Source organism: Pelodiscus sinensis, chromosome 2, assembly GCF_049634645.1.
Source record: "Pelodiscus sinensis isolate JC-2024 chromosome 2, ASM4963464v1, whole genome shotgun sequence".
Classification (NCBI taxonomy): Eukaryota; Metazoa; Chordata; order Testudines; family Trionychidae; genus Pelodiscus; species Pelodiscus sinensis.
Genome location: NC_134712.1, coordinates 241,356,060 through 241,373,511, shown reverse-complemented (window position 1 = coordinate 241,373,511; position 17,452 = coordinate 241,356,060). Strand labels below are relative to the sequence as shown.

Here is a 17,452-nt window from a genome sequence, read left to right as displayed (position 1 = left end):
CCCTCAAGCTGAGCCAATTTTCAACTCAGGGTGAATTTGCGCAGTTGAGTTATACATTTTCTTCCTCCTCCCAACCAAGCACAAAATGTGTTTTTTAATGGAAACCTTCAACTGAACTATCATGCTGTGACCACAACCAATATAGTGTCTAATATATGCTCAAGATAAAAGTTTGAGATGTCAGAACATTTTATCTGAAACAAGCAGACATTCATGCACAAGAGAATAACTTCAAACCTATCTCCCCATCTAGCCAACTCCAAGCTCTAGGTAGATCGAGAAATCAAGCAGAAGCTAAAGGTGCTGAAAGAATGCAAAATGGTTTCTGCAGGCAAAAAAGAACAGGGTGCCCCTGTAAGTACTACTAAATACTATTTTAGAGAGAAACAGGGAAATTACTTACTCTAGGGTCTCCTGCCCTCACATGCACAACTGTGAGCTAAGTAACATGCTCCGATGAGACAGTCAAAACATGTGCCTCAAGGGGTTCACACAGCATACAATACTTTCTTTCAGTCAGTTCCTTTGCCTCCCAAACTGACCTCATTTTCTTTAGTTAAAAAAAAATGTAGCACAAAACATAGGGAGACGAGTCGGAGATTACAGCTCTACAGAACCAGAGCCTCAATTCATGCAAATCCAAATATCTATATTGACAGCAGTTCAGGGTCTGGCCCAGAGTTTTACACACCTCTGAGTTTGATCTTATACCACAGAAAATCAGGAACAACTCTGCAGATTTAAAAGCAGCGTGAGACTACACTCGGACTTACTGAACTGTAAATTCCTTTCTCCAAAGTTACATTTGTTATTAAGAATCCTCAATCTTGGAGATTGCAAAACCAGAAGGCAATCTCCTTTAATTTATATATTCACATCCAATAGATGACAAAAGCAAAGGCAAAACAGGAATAGCATTTTTAAAAAAATCATATTTATTAGTTTTCTTTACACTAACGTTATATTTCATATGATGCGGATGTTTTAATATTTACATAAGCAGAATCCCACATTCCTTATGTATTAAAATATCAGGTATTAATATTAAATTATTTACATTCTTAGAGAATAAAAGAAAAAATAACGTGACTGGAACAGATGATTTTGTAACTGCTCTTGCTCCCACTAATCTCAATGGAAAACTTACATTGACTTCAATGGAAACAGAATTAAAAAGAGTTTCAATATACACTGTTATAGTTATTGTACAGTATCTTTTCACAAAATTTAAAACCGGTTAAGATCATTATTAGCATCATTTAGTCCTTTTGGTGTCAATGTCTTTCCCTAGAGCTACACTATGCATTAGAGGTAAAATTCATATCTGTGCAAAGGGCTGGCATAAGATCTATTCAACACTTGTACCTTCCTTAACCCCCCAAACTAACTAAGATGTAATTAGTGCTTAAGTAGTACATGGTACCCATAGGCCAGACACCCTAAATTCTAATTAGCCCAGGTCCTTCCTTTTCGGGCTCTCCATCTCCTCCGCTAGATTCTAGTTCTTCTTCTGGCAATTAGAGGGATAGTGACACAAAGATTGATGTTTCCACATTCTATTCTTCAATGATGTGCAGCAGATACCGTTGCAAAGTGATCTGCTGTGGTTTTACCTTAATGATCTTAAATAATAAAAATAAATAATAAAAACAGGAGGCACATTATCTCACACACGGATTTCTGTATGAAAATGATCTCTTCTATATGAGATGCTTAAAAGGCCCTTTTTTCCATATGACATCAAGTGACATTTGGATTTATTTTTCTCTTGCTCATGTTACTTCATGGCCAACAGGATTGCAGTTTATTAAACTATACCCTGCCTTAAAAATATTACATTACCTCAAAAAGAGATTTGCTTGTAGATGACATCTTCCAATACAAGGATGTGTCTAGACTACATGGCTCCGTCGATGGAGCCATATAAAGTAGTTTACTCGACATAGTCAGTGAAGTGGGGATTTAAATAATCCCCGCTTCATTAAAATAAAAATGGCCACCGCGCAGTGCCAACAAACAGCTGATCTGGCACAGCGCTGCAGTCTAGATGCGGCGCAGTCGACAAGGGAAGCCTTTGTCGACCGTGCCGGTAAACCTCGTTTCACTATGACTATGTCAAGTAAACTACTTTATATGGCTCCATCGATGGAGCCATGTAATCTAGACACACCCCAACTGACTATTATGCATTGATATGGTGTGCATACATGCACCCATTTTCCCCTCCTCCCCCCCATTGGTCTTTTGGGAGAATTTACCATCTATATCTGACAAAAGTACCATATTATTCTAAATATGTTAGCAGGTCAATCATATGTATTTGTCCCTCAAATTAAAGCATTGGGCATTTCAGTTACCTGATTTCTTTTTACTTGTGTTATGTGAATAATATAAACATTTTTATATTATGCTGTAGATGTATAGTGCATGCTTTTGCTGTAATTGGTAAAATGTTGTCACTTGCTCCCTTAAAAACACTTATTTAATCCTGGCTATTCCTTCTGTACACCTTAATACAAAATTCCTGCCTAAAAGACACTAGCAAGATAGTGAAATTTCTATCAGGGAAATCTGATGTAGATCACTTTTTAAAAAATGCTTCAGAACCTTCTGCTATACTCCAGTGATATTATTTAAACTTTATACCAGCCAATATTATTCTACATTTAAGCATTTGAAATTATTTTGATACTGTGGCTCCTTCTACTTCAGTGAGAGAGCTGAATTTCTCCTGGTGCCACAGCAATACAAACTGTCAATGAGAGGCCCTGTGATAATGCTAGAAAATAGGAGAGTGAAAGTTTCCATTAATGTGGTCACTTTAATTTTGGGCATATTTTATCTTTACAGTAGATCAAGCTAGGAGTTAATGTGATGTGATAGACCCTCCAGCAGTAACAAAAGACTAGGCAAGTTTATTATTTTACCAGAACTCACTCAGCTCACTGTCGAAGAGCAGAGTAGTCCAATATTTTATTTTCCCTCCTATGTGTCTCTATGTGGGTGTTTTGGTAAAGCTCATGTCTGTTTCCATATACAGGCAGTCCCCGGGTTACGTACAAGATAGGGACTGTAGGTTTGTTCTTAAGTTGAATCTGTATGTAAGTCAGAACTGGCGTCCAGATTCAGCCGCTGCTGAAACTGACCGCCAGTTCTGACTTACATACAGATTCAACTTAAGAACCCCAAGCTTCCCCAAGTCAGCTGCTGCTGAAACTGATCAGCGCTGATTCCAGGAAGCCTGGGGCAGAGCAACTCTGCCTCGGGCTTCCTGTAGTCAGCGCTGGTCAGTTTCAGCAGCGGCTGACTTGGGGACGCCTGGGGCAGAGCAGCTGGGATGCTGCTGGGTTGCTCCAGTAGCACCGCTCCTCGGCGCTACTGGACCAACCCAGCAGCACCCCAGCTGCTCTGTCCCAGGCGTCCTAATTCAGCCACTGCTGAAACTGACCAGCAGCAGCTGAATCAGGACCTGGGGCAGATCAGCTGGGGTGCTGCCGGGTTGGTCCAGTAGTGCCCAGAGCGGCGCTGCAGGACAAATCGGCAGCGCCCCAGCTGCTCTGCTCCAGGGTCCAGGGCACACTAGCCGCGCCTCCCCCCCCAGCAGACCAGGGACACCAGGAGCAGAGCCGCAGCAGCAGCGGGGTGCCGTGCCTCTGAGGCTTTGCTCTGGCAAAGTCTCAAAGGCACGGGACCCCCCGCGGCTGCGGCTTCAGTCCCGGTGCCTGTGGTCTGCTGGGGATGGTCCCCAGCAGACCACAGGCACCCGGACTGGAGCGGCAGCAGCGGCGGGTTCCCACGCCTCTGAGGCTTTGCTCTGGCAAAGCCTCAGAAGCACGGGAACCCGCCCGGTGCCCCTGGTCTGCTGGAGACGGTCTCCAGCAGACCAGGGGCACCAGAGCAGCTTACGAACGGGGCTCTCTCACCCCGGAGCTCGCAGGTAGCAATCCGCTACCTCGACCTCCGGGGCGAGAAAGCCCCGTTCGTAAGTGCGGATCCGACGTAAGTCGGGGAGTGCCTGTATGTTAATGCACACATTTTTACTATTACAGACTGCAGTTAGGGCTCATGTCTGCCCCTAAAGTCAGTCTGACGCTAACTTCATTATATTGAATGTGGAAAGCCCATGAACTGGTTCAAACCAATCTGGCTACTGATTTCAATGAGACTGCACTGGGTGTAATGAAAGGGTAGAATTCACCTTTAAAGGGGATTTGTCTCATTTTGGGGGATGGTAGGTTCAGAAGGTACTAACTCAGTTCTGACCTTTGCGTCAAGGTAGTCTGGCATATTTTCAGTTTCTCCTCCAAGATAGGGCCCAAGGGCAATGTGTTTAGCAGTGACCTCTACTTTCAGGTACTTCAACTGAGTATCCATCTTGGGCCTGAAATTGAGAAAATCTGAGCATCCCAGCCTCCAGATGAAGTCAAATGGAGCAGCTGGTGCCAGAAGTTCTGATAATTAGACTCAAGACTGCATGCTCTCAAGGATGCTGAAAGCTGTGATTCTTTAGAAGGAAAGTCAAGAAACCTGCAGCAGAAGGCAAGACGCATGTGCTCAGACAAAATAGCAGGCACAGTGAGCCTGCACAACATGGCAGCCATGTATGAAGCAAACAGAAATGGAGCCCATACAATTGAATTGGAAAGGTGTAAACCAGTTGGACTAGGCACAGTGGAAACTAAGATCGTCTCAGTGAAAAAACATCATCTTCCAAAGGTGCAGGGTGATGAACCTCATATCAATTGCACAAGGGAACCTCTTTCTCCACATATTTATGGGCTGTTCTAGCATTGAGCTAGTTCAGTGGTTTTCAACCTGTGGTCCGTGGCTCCTGGATGATCCACAGACTATGGCTAAGGGCTCCACAAAAGGTTGTAATTATCTTAAAACTGCAGGGATGCTGGTGGAACAAATTTTATAGTGGGGTGGTGATAATGAAAACCTTGTATCTGCTGTTTATTATTACTACTTCAAGACAAGGAATGCATCATCACTCCCAGAACTCTTATTTCCAGCACCACTGGAGACCTATAGTTTTCAGCTTGTGGTTCATGCACTCCTGTGAGTCCGTAGACTACGTCTAAGCTTTCTCAAGGGCTCCACACTTCTGGTAAAAATATGTTAGGTTTCCACAAATGGAAAAAGTTTGAAAACCACTGTACTAGTTAATCAGGAAGTTTATGCAGATCTAACTCCAGCCAATGATAGCACACCATCCTAAAAAAGATTGTGCTTTTGGTGAGTACCACAGAATGCATGAGAGAACAGAGTTGCTTCAAAACTCTCCACAAAATGCCCTCGACCAGCAAAATGCCCTTATCCAGCTGGATCACACAGAGTAAACGAACCTATTACTGCTAAAAGCTAATGGAGTTTTTCCTTTAGCAGAAGCAAAAGAGGTTTATGCTTTTTGTATTGAAGGTCACAGGTTCAGTCCCTACTGACAACCAGTAGGGATTTAATAATAAATAAGTAGACAAAAGGGGATAAGAAAAGTGGCTACTAGCCACATTTTGATTATTAGAGATGGTTGAAAAATTATTGAATTTTTTTCATGTAAATATTTTGGTCAAAACTTAAAAAAAGTCAGGCAGTTTCACTGATAATGCCATTTATAATAACCCTTTTTTATGTATGTTTAAGAGATTTAGATTTTCCCAAATTCCACTCAAGCTTGCCTTTATGATTAGTCTGCTTATCTTCCCAAAAATCATCTGAACTACACTTCTAGAGGGAATGTGATACTTTGCAATATAGGGCTTTGCAATTATTCAGTACTAAATGAACTTGTTGTTAAAACATTTTTAAGTCTAATGAAAACATTAGATCAATCCCTAGCAGCAATAGTTGTCATTAAATCAATAATGTGTGAGAGTCCATTATACTGATATTTGACACAAGCTGCTGAAGGTCTGCTAACAATGGGGCCATACTGAAGTATGCCCTTGACTAAGCATATTTCATACAAGATAAAAATCTGTTAACTCTACAGTATCTAAAACTTACAAATAAAATAAGCAGATCACTGAAATGTTACTGTATCTCCTACTAAGATCACCATAGTTACATGGGCTTTGGAACCAGACCATGCCTTGTGGGTACAGTGGAATTCGCCTCTATCAGAGCTACATTCTAGAATCAACTACAAAAACTTTTTGATTATTTAACCAACTGGCTCACAAAGCACATGTAGCAAGGTCATAATGAAATGCTGCTGAACTTGAAGGGCCTGCTCCTACTCCCATTATCCATGTGAGTTTTGTCATTGCTTACAGTGGGAGCAAGATCTTTCTGTAAGTCCCTTGAAAAGGAAAAAAAATCTTACTAAAGAAAGAGAGCATCTCTGTGGTGTGTCTAGACTACATGGCTCTGTCAACGCAGCCATGTAAAGTAGTTTACTCGACATAGTCAATGAAGCGGGAATTTAATTAATCCCTGCTTCATTAAAATAAAAATGGCTGCCGTGTGTGCTGAAAATCAGCTGATCTGGCACAGCGTGGCAATCTAGAGGCAGTGTGGTCGACAAGGGAAGCCTTTGTCGACTGCTCTGGTATGCCTCGGTTTACCAGAGGGGTTGACAAAGGCTACCCTTGCTGACCGCGCCATGTCTAGACTGCCACGCTGTGCTGGATCAGCTGATTGTTGGCACAGTGCGGCGGCCATTTTTATTTTAAAAAAGCGGGGATTATTTAAATCCCCACTTCATTGACTATGTCGAGTAAACTACTTTACATGGCTCCGTCGACGGAGCCATGTAGCCTAGACACACCCTGTGTGTATAAGTACAGTAGCTGCCTGGATCAAGAAACAAAACTGGACTGATTTCCTCATGCAAAAGCTACTTTGGTAGGTCTCTTTCAATACCACATTGCAAATATCAAAATTATGTAAAACCCTAGGGCTCTTATGCAATACGTATTTTAATGTCTTACTTGTGAGCTATAAATATGGCTTCTTTCCTCTTGTGGACTTCTATGGGATGGTTTGGAAAGAATCTCATTCTCTATTAAATATTATAGATGTTTGAGTCATTTCAATAGAATTCTATTAGTTTAATCACAATTTAATCTTATGTGATTTTACCATAAGGGTCATACAAGCTTGCACCATAAGCTTAGAGTGAATGACTAGTTGGAGGGAAAGAAGAGCATCAGAGAACAGTTAATCATGGTGGCATTTATCCTAATTTGCAAGGTCATTAGTTCTGAGCCGAAACAGTTTCTCCTCTGAGTGTATTTGTTTTTATAACACAAATTAAAGGCAGGGAATGTGTGCACAGCAGGTATAAGAGGAAGTGAAACCAATGGTAGGATGGCAACTTTATAAACCAGTCCAGAGAGGCTGGAGGACTGTGATTGTGAGTTCTATGTCAAGATCCAGCCATCTCTGGCATCTCTACTTTCTGCTCCTTTCTCAGACAGCGATTCCACTCAGACGGCACTGCCACAGGTCTATTGCCCAGCAAGGACCAAGGGTCTGCCAAGCAATTAAGCATCTCTGTGATAAGTTCTCTTTTTCCCACATGCTAAGTCAAGAGCATCTACTTTATGATTTGTCTATACTGGGCATTTTTCCACCAGTGGAAGCACTGGTGTAGATACTTGCAGTCAGCAGTACGTTTAACACCTCGTCCTATAGATCTGCTTCAAGCAGGATTAGACACTAGCACTAAAAAAACTGCAGCACTCAGTGTACTCTTGAGTTCCCACTATCGTTACCCTCCCAGGAACAACTCTAGTGGTAGCAATGGTAGAACCTTTTTGCCAAAACCCTAATGTAGATACAGCCTCTAGGAGAAAAGCCAGTATCACTTATTATGAAACTACCATAATGTCTAGCAAACAGGTTCACACATGGCATACTAACTCCTCTAGACATTAAGCTTTAGGCTTTGTCAGGCTGAAGTAGCTTAGATACTTTATTAATTATTTTTTTAACAAATACTGAGTTATGGGGATTTTTATGTCTGGAAAATTACCTATTTATACTCTGCTGAACAGGTTCTATAACAAGAACATAAATCTTCAGCAAAAAGCATTCTTAGCTTCAGAACATGACTGGATTGGTCCAATTTACCCAAATGGAAAAGCAATTTAGAAAAAATGAACCACCCTCAAATTCAGAAAGGAAGTTGGAGAATGAAAAGAGGATAGTATACAGTCTTCTGGGGATGAGAACCAGGGAAGGTGGGGAGTGAAAGGGAGCAATCTTGTTTATTTTAAGGGAAAAAATCTGTTTTGTTCCCCCTCTATCACTTGGAATCTTTGAATCAAGACTGGATGTCTTTTTAAAATATACATGCTAGTTCAATCACAAGTTATATAGCCAGAAGCACTGAAGTTCAGGAACCGAGGAAGAGAATTTGTGACAGTACAAGTAATATAGTGGAAGTACAGAAAAATGTTTATTTTACATTTCAGTTCTGAGCACCATTTGGTTTGCCACAACAGATAAATAAATATATTTATCAGCCACAGATCAGAATATTGCAACACATTCAGACTGCTTAGAGACCAGATGCAGGCTGTCCTCTGATCCCAGTTTAAAATCTTGAATACATTTTTACGAGACCTCCAACTCAAGATATAAGCATGAAAGGCTTCAAGTTAATCAGATAGTATTTCCTTATTTAATGGTAGCATCAGAAATTAAGCTTGCAGTGTGCTCTTAAGAGATAGTCTTTATTTGACTATAAGTGGTTTTTTTTTAAAAAAAACTTTTTTTTGTGGTTAAGTAACTACACTGAGTTTTTTGCATATGATTCAAGACAATGGTAAGATGTTCTCTCCTTCACTTTCTGTCTTGTACAATTGTACAGCATGCCTTTGTTACAGAACTGGTATAGTCCACCGCAGAGGATATCCACTGATGGGCTACGTCTACACTGGCCCCTTTTCCGGAAGGGGCATGTTAATTTCAACTATCGTAGTAGGGAAATCCGCGGGGGATTTAAATATCCCCCGCGGCATTTAAATAAAAATGTCCGCCGCTTTTTTCCGGATTTTAGAAAAGCCGGAAAAGAGCGTCTACGCTGGCCCTGATCCTCCGGAAAAAGCGCCCTTTTCCGGAGGCTCTTATTCCTACTTCAATTCAGTAGGAATAAGAGCCTCCGGAAAAGGGCGCTTTTTCCGGAGGATCGGGGCCAGTGTAGATGCTCTTTTCCGGCTTTTCTAAAAGCCGGAAAAAAGCGGCGGACATTTTTATTTAAATGCCGCGGGGGATATTTAAATCCCCCGCGGATTTCCCTACTACGATAGTTGAAATTAACATGCCCCTTCCGGAAAAGGGGCCAGTGTAGACGTAGCCGTAAAGTATAACTCTCCATTAACCAGAATATTCAATTAACCAGCACCCCGCTTTCCCACAACATGACAGATAACAGAACTTTTACTGTGTATCATTATCAACATCAATTATCATTGTTGATGTAGAAGGTGTAGGAGATTGGGCTCAATCTGTAATGACCCTAAGACACACCCTAGAAGCTGCTTTATTGAATAAATCCCTGATTTCAGCTTGCTCTTTTGTCTTCTGTCTCTTTTGCCTAAAAGCATAGTGCCAGATAATGGAGCTTTTATTGTATATTATACTGGACTGTAAGCTGTTTCAGGTAGTGATCATGCGTTTGTGCACTCAGCACAGCTTTGCACGCCATAAATAAGTACATAAAAACAAAAGATATTTCCTATATTACCAGTAAAATACGTTACCTCACCCTCCTCATCTCTCACAAATAAGTAGAGCTCATACACAAAGACTACATTTTAAAAAAAAAAACTTTGGAGGCTGCAGCTCATGAAAGTGGTTGTTTGGTGAACCTCTATCTCTTTTGCTGCAAAAGTTGGAAGAATGAAGCAGGTGATTATAGGAAAAGAAAGGATGGTCTCATGGTTAAGGCAGCTGTATACTTCCATGGAGAACTGGATTCTATTCCTACTTGTGCCACAAAGTCATTTAAACCTAACTTTTCATGGATAGCCATGTTGTTTCTCATTTTTTGGGTGTTCAACATATGGAGTTTGATTTACAGAAGTACTAATCTCTCCTGACTGCAAATGAAGTCAATGGGAACTGTGCTTGGATCATATAGAGTGCTATATAATGCTAAATACTCTAAAAAATGAGGTCCTAGGCACCCACATTGGGCACTCAAAATTAGTGGACACTTCTGACCTTTATCTCTCCATGCTTCTGTTCCCCCTGTTTAAAATCACCTCACTTCCACTCCTGCTCTGTCTTTTGTCACAGCTGCATTTCAAACAGCTTTCTCTTCCTCGATGCGTGAGTGGCAGTAGTGGGATCACGAACTGCATAGCTGAGCTCTCGTCTCCATTTTCCAATATTATAGTGGTCCCTGCAGCCCTCAGCTAGAGAATGCTCAGTGTCAATGCTGTTGCTGAAGAATTCAGCTGCCAAAATCTAACAAGGCTTTACTGAGCACAAATGAACTGCAATTTTTCCAAGATTTACAATTTAGCCAAATGTGGGTTTTTTTTTAAATAAAAAAGACAAGTAGTAGCAGCAAAAGATACATTCCTGAAACCAGGGTAAACTTCAGTATCAAGTTTCAAGTCCCCACTCTAAAATATGGGAACATTAAAGCTTCTCAATTTAAAAAAAAATAAGACGGGCAAAACTTATTTTTCCTAATTTTTCTTGGAAACAACTAAACCATTTTAGCAGAAATTTTCCCAGAATTTCAACCTGATGCAGACATCTGGCATGGGGAATTTCAGCCTAAACTGCTAAAATTTGGCAAAGTTATAAGGAATTGTAGAGTGGGAAGTGTTCTTGCCTAGCTAAAATGATACAACTATTACAAAGTCAAACAGTTATGAAAACAAAGAGGATACTTGGCTTCAACAGACCTAATATTTGCTGACAGGTACTAATGCCTCAGCTCCCAGTTTCTCTAATCACTGTGCATCTTTAGGCCATTTCAGTCACTGCTCAGCCTGGCACCATGATTCCTTCTGCTGTTTGCAGGGAATGCAGGGTGGTATCTCTCAAAACTGTTGTACTTGCATCACCCAAGGCTTTGTCAAGGGATCCTGAGACTGAAATATGGCTGCATCTGAAGCCCCAGCATTCATGAGGGAGGATTTATTTCAATATGTTGTTGAAACTATCTGATGTCAGGTTATGTGTCTCAGGGGGACACATGTTTCTTGTAGTTTGTTAAGCCATCTGTTAAGAAATTCAGCCACTTGTCTCTCTGCTATGAGGCCACAGATGGAGAGTTTTTCCCCTTGTGTGCACTACTGTCAATATATGCCAAAGCCTTGTTATTTGGAGCCAGGTGGAATCACCAACGAGATGAGGGAGCTCTGGATGAAAGGTGCTCTCTGTGTGGTCCTGTATACAAGGCAACACTAGTGAACAAAGCCAGGCTATTTCCCTCTAGTTCAGGATGTGAGGACATAGGCAGGTTTGTAGGGCAAGGTATGATTTAAAGGGCTAGAGGACTGAAGGAAGTGACAAGGAGCTGTGGAGACTCTTATCTAGGCCACTGTTTGAATCACTTCTACCTTGGTAACGACTGAAGAATCAATACCAGATGATAACTGCTTGATTTGGTGGCTTGTGTACAAGGACAATAGGAATCTGCAGGGACAGAAAAAATACAAATTTCTAACAATTCCAAGTCTCCCTGTGGAGATTCTGCTGCTTTCAACTGAATCTAAGGTAGCGCGTGATTAAAAAATTAAGATTCTAATCCTGACAGCAAAGAAAAGTGTGCACTGTTGACTTACTGCAGAGAGTTGAATACAGCACTAAGAGAGGTGCTAAAACCTTCCAGGCACTTTAAAAGGCTACTAGCTATAAGAGTCAATAATGTTATCTTTACATGGCTGATTACTGCACCAGAAACATGCAACTAATATCCCCACAATGCAGCTGGATACATCCACCACACCCTGAGTGCCAGTTGGATGGGAATCTGAAAGGTCCCTTCCTTTAACCATATCTTAGACCACATCTATACCTATGAACTGGAGATTGATCTTCTGGTGTACAATTTAATGTGTAAGCAAAGCCAATGGGAATGTTTGCTCCTGTCAGCCTCCATCTGTGAAGACAGCACCAAGCTCAGCTGAAGGTATGCCGACTCCAGCTATGCCTTCCGGGTCTAGTGTAGACTTGGCCTTAGGCAGAGAGGTTTAGCCACTATAGAACAGGGATTTATTTTTTAATGTAAAAGAAAATGGCCATCTTCTTCCATGCACTGGAGCACCATGGGGACTGAAGCCCTTAGAATTTCCCAGAGGGAGTGGCCCTTTCAAAGAGCCCTGGTATGCTCCAGGAAGGAGGAGACTACCACCAGGAGGAAACGATGTGGGTGGATCTCCCTCCAGACTGCAGAGGCAACAGTTAGAGAGCAGTGATTGCTCAGGACCATTGGTCAGAAAACACATGAAAACCAGAAGTGAACATTTTAAAGAAATGTTAACAAAAGTCCCCCCCCCCCCTCCCAGTTCAGTTTCCTGACCATCCCTAGCATTCAGCACTTCTGGAAATCTGGTGGTTTAATACAAAGTCTATGTATGGCTTAGATCCCTGCATTTAGGAGCCTACATTTGAAAACATTGTCATAAGCTTCTTTTTTTAAAAAATCTGTGCAATGCCAAAGCATGAGAATGCAAACATCCCACACCAACCAACCAATCACTCACCTCCACAAAACACCTCTTGATCTCTCGCTCCCGCCACGTTGTTACTGGAGAAGGTGAGCAGCATTGGCAATACCAAAGGAAGCAGAACCATTGTTGTAGTCTCCACCTAGGGAAATAAGCAATAATCATCCTTTGCACTGCTAGAGGCAGCTTTTTATAAGGCCCAATTCTGAAATGCTTAGCAGGAGAGAATGAAGATGATCAATCCCTCACAAGATCAGATCCCCATATCTTTAAACACAGTACATAAATTGAGCCAGGTCCCAGTTGTGCAATGAGATGCCAGCGACAGACACTTCAGTAAGACTCTGGGTGGGGATCCTTAGATATTGCTGGATCAGACCCATTTGCATATGCCACACTCTCATTTGTGTTTCCTCCTCAGTTCCCTTTTGCACAAGAGGTTTTTGTGCAAAAAAGTGCTGTGTAGACAGCTCCTTTTTGCACAAAAAACCCCTTTTGTACAAGAGCTGTTCTTCTGAGGGTTTTTTGCGCAAAAAGGAGCCGTCTACACAATGCTTTTTGGTGCAAAAACCTCTTGTGCAAAAGGGAGCCGAGGTGGAAACACAAATGAGAGCACGACATATGCGAATGAGTTCTCCATTTGCATTTCCTCTTGCAGAAGAGGCTCATAGTGTAGACATAGCGTAAATAACCAAGTGAAAAGAAAAGTCACACAGTTCTCAGTATAACATGACAGTTTATAAAGAGAAGCCCCAATTTACAGAAATCTTCACTATTTCAGCCAAAAATTATATGCACACAGGTATGTATATGTAAACAAAAGTAACATTTTAAAATACAGCTATTTAACAAGATTTCTACATTGCTATGCCTCTACAACAACCACAACCCTGTAGCTAATACTGCTTAGGGCATACCAGGTTTCTTTCTGCATCTCTCTTACCCAGGCAGGCAGATGGGCTTCTAGTGCGGCACCAAGCTCTTGGCATGCTCTGGACACACCTACGCACATTTAGAAGCCCACGCATTGCAGCTGTGACTCTGCTCGCACAGGAGGGAGACAGCTGGTCAGATTCCCCAGGTATACAGAAGGCTGCCCCCTGAGTACTTCAGCCATGGGTCACATTTGCTTTAAGCTCCACAAAGTCGCTGCTAAAAGCTCCAGCGCAAATGTTCTTAGATGCTTTTCGTCAGCCTGCTCGAGACATCTGAGGGGATTGCCACCAGCAGGGCTGCGTACCCAGGAAGAACGATCTCCTATCAACTGTCCTGCATGAACTCTGATCACTGGACAGAGTGTTTACAGGTAGGGCAAATTGGTTGTGAGGTTTATATTTCAATTTTGCCAGCCAACTAGCAAGCGTAAACTTCTCTTCTTTGGGAGCAGAAGGCTGAGAGCAAACAACGTCTTTGTCTTCTGATGTTTCACAGTAGCTCACCTGGTGTTCACGGCCTTTATTGGTTGGGAGGCTAACACTGCCTAGTGGAAACTAATATGTCACACTTGTTAATACTTCTCTCCTAGCTAGTGATTTATTTACAGTTATGGCTCAAGCACTCAAACATCACATTATAACATGGGATACTGATATTGTGCGTGAGAATCATTTATGCAGCAATTTACAAGATTTTCATAAAAGTGTAAACACAAAACACATTCTTATCATTCTCATACTTTAACATTACTCACACAAAGGTGAGCCAGACTGGTTCCAGGTGTATGTTTGTCAATATTCAGCTGAGACCTGGGGCCCTGGCACTAGTTAGCACCTGGTCAGCTGGACACTGACCTATTCCTTACCCCCCACCCTACCCCCCACAAACACACTCATGAACTCTGAGGAATGAGGGAAGAAAGGATCACTTGGTTTTCTAGACTACTTTCTAAGGCAGTGGTCACCAACCAGTAGATTGGTTGTCCAGACCTTTCAGGGGGTGCAGCCCTTACTCCTCCTGCCCTGCTATGTAGGGCTGATGTTCTGAGCCATTTCCTCTTTGCAGAGGTGAGTGTTGACAGGAATATGCTTGCAGCTTCTGTGCTTTCCAAACAAAGACCCAGCAATGGGAGCAATACATACAAATTTTAAACTAAAATTGGAATGAGGAGAATATTTTGGCTGGGGCCACAAAGAAAGGATGAGGGAGATATACTTAACACCAACAGTTATTAAAACAATACTAGCTGCTGGGTGGGAGGAAGAAGCGTTTGCTACCAGTTTATTATTCTCTGGAGATACCAGAGATGAGACTTGTTATGGTAGAAGTCACTGGATGGTGTTTTATATATAGCCTTACAGCAATGTACAGCATTTGAGAGGGGGGAAAGATGTATTCGTTTTGTAATGCAGATCCTTTTGCGGGGAAGCTGTTACAAAAAGTCTGAGGCTATGTCTACTCTACCAGTAGAGTAATAAGAAATAGCTTATTTTGAAATAACTACCAAAATAACTGTTTTGAAATAAGCTTATTCCTCTTCACAAGCAGGAGTTGTTATTTCAAAATAACAAGCCCATTATTTCAAAACAGGCTTGGTAGTGTGGACACTTACCTTGTTATTTCAAAATAAGGGGAGTTATTTCAGAATGTAGACATGCCCTGAGAATTTTCTCTCTGACTTAATCCTTTTTAACTGGAATCAGTTCTCAGCACTAGTGTGTGGAGCTTAGACTACTGAAAAAGAGGTTTGCCTGCATACCATTCAAAAGCTAGCGTACGCCACATAAATCAAACACATTACACTAAGAAAATACCCTCGCTCTCCACCACGGATCTTTCCTTCCACAGGAAACCAGGATTGTGAGGCCCTGTAATATGCTATTAACTCAAATTAATGCTGTAGTGTAGACATTATCTTAATTCGAAATAGTTAATTCGAATTAAGTTAATTTGAATTAATGCATCTACACACAAAATGCAGCTCGAATTAGCATTTTTGCTCATTCGAAATACTGCATCCACACTGACTGGACACAGACTCAGATTTAAGGCCAGCCAGAACCAGGTCAGGCAGGGCATAAGGTCAGGAGTGTCTGTGTGTGGCTGCTGCCTAAGGCTATCTGATGCCTGTGCTTAAAGGGACGCCCTGCCCACCCCCTGGCAGCTGGTTCTCAGGTGTTCCTGCTTGCTTGCCTGCCTGCCTTGCTGTGGGACAGCAAAGCATTTGTGTCTCGGAGTGCTTTGGTTGCCCTCACTTGAGACACTATAGCACTCTGCAACATGGAGACAGAGCTGCCCCTGGGCACTCTGGTGCATCTTGTGAACACAGTGCCATCTGCCTGACTGCACCTGCTGCAGGCTGCCAGCCAGGATGTCCATTGGGGGGCTGTCGGTATCCAGGAAGCCTTGCAGGAGAGCTTCCACCCTGTGGAGCACTAAGAGCCTCCCTGGTGTGCCCACTGGGGGCTTGTGCCTCATGCCTCCTTCCTTACACTTATCCCTCCTTAACCCCCCTTCCTGATGTCAAATACAAACACATTTCTTGCCAAAAACAAACTCTCTTTATTGACCAAAACTGGGGTGGGAATGAGGGTGGGAGAGGGGAGGGGGAAACCTGGAAGGAGGGAGCTGGAAGGGGGAGGGAGGCAAGAGAAGGGAGGAGGAGGAGAAGCTCAGGGTTGGGGGTCTTGCCAGACCAACTTGATTTTCATGCAAACCTGCTGCTGGGTTCGCATGTGGCCTTTGGTGACCAGGCTGGCAGCTATCCTGCCATAGACAGCTGCATTCCTCTGTCTAGTGCGGAGATCATGGATGTTGGGGGCATCCCCCCAAACCTGAGTACGGTCCACCCTGATCTCCACCCTGGACCAGGAAGGTGCCCACCTTCTCCAGGCCCTGGCAGGCTCCTGTGAGCTGGCAGACTGTTCCTGGGGAGCAGTGGAGGGCTGGCTGCCAGTGGCTTGCTGGCTCATGTTTTGGGGCCACTGGGTTGGGGCAGTGACTGCTGGCTCTGGGCCGGCAGGCTTGGAGCTGGCACAGGTACTGTGGTCAGAGTCTGCTCCTTTAAGAGCTCTGGGGCTGGGGGGAGGGAAAAGAGTTTTTCTGGTTTGGCCCAGAGTGGCCACCAGGGGAAACTGGGAAGGGCTGGAGGCCAGCTAATTCAGACTAAGCGTCTACACAGCGCTTATTCCGAATTAGCTAATTCGAGTTTGGCGTTACTCCTCGTAGAATGAGGTTTACCAAATTAAGCATCCTCGAATTAAGTGCCCTGCTATTTCGAATTTAATTTGCTTGTGTAGACGCTATGGAAGTTAATTCGGAATAACGGCTGTTATTCTGAATTAACTTTGCAGTGTAGACATACCCGTAGTGTGGCAAAGGAATTGTGAAGATTTGTGGGCCTGGATTTTAGGTCTGCAGGGCTTGGGGCAAATGGTGCTTCCTTGTCATCACTAAGCAGAATTGGAGGAGCCATGGGCACCACCCCATACTGACTGGGAGTTCAGTCACTGCAGGGAGTGCCATGTGTGACCCTCAGCTCACCCATATTCATATCCCACACACTTCTGCATGATTTCTGCACAAAAACCATGCCATATTCAGTATTATTTGAAACCTAGTACAGTAGTATGCTAGTCATTGATATCATTGTAAAATGCATGTGTTAAAACATTATATGTGAAATTATGAATTCACTCTGTATAATGTTTGTAGAACATGTGTAAGAAGACAGCCTGGCAAAAGTGATAAATGGCTCTGTCCTTAGCAAAGGAATATGGGTTTACCTCAATTTACATATTAGCTGTAAACAAAGCTATTAAGGAAACCAGAGGAGGTTGACTTGAGCCTGGATTGAAGAGACAGAGAATTAACATGGC

The 17,452-nt window shown here is 42.7% G+C and overlaps 1 protein-coding gene across 3 annotated transcripts in view; it reads right to left on the bottom strand.

Annotated features, from left to right (window-relative positions):
• Positions 1 to 17,452, bottom strand: part of CNPY1 (canopy FGF signaling regulator 1) — an 85,955-nt gene that overhangs the window by 45,466 nt on the left and 23,037 nt on the right. For all 3 annotated transcript variants that reach the window (XM_075922765.1, XM_075922764.1, XM_006129330.4), the window contains exon 2: positions 12,675 to 12,780. In XM_075922765.1, the coding sequence (XP_075778880.1) occupies positions 12,675 to 12,765 (91 nt within the window). In that variant the 5' untranslated portion in view covers positions 12,766 to 12,780. The remainder of the gene's footprint in view (positions 1 to 12,674; positions 12,781 to 17,452) is intronic.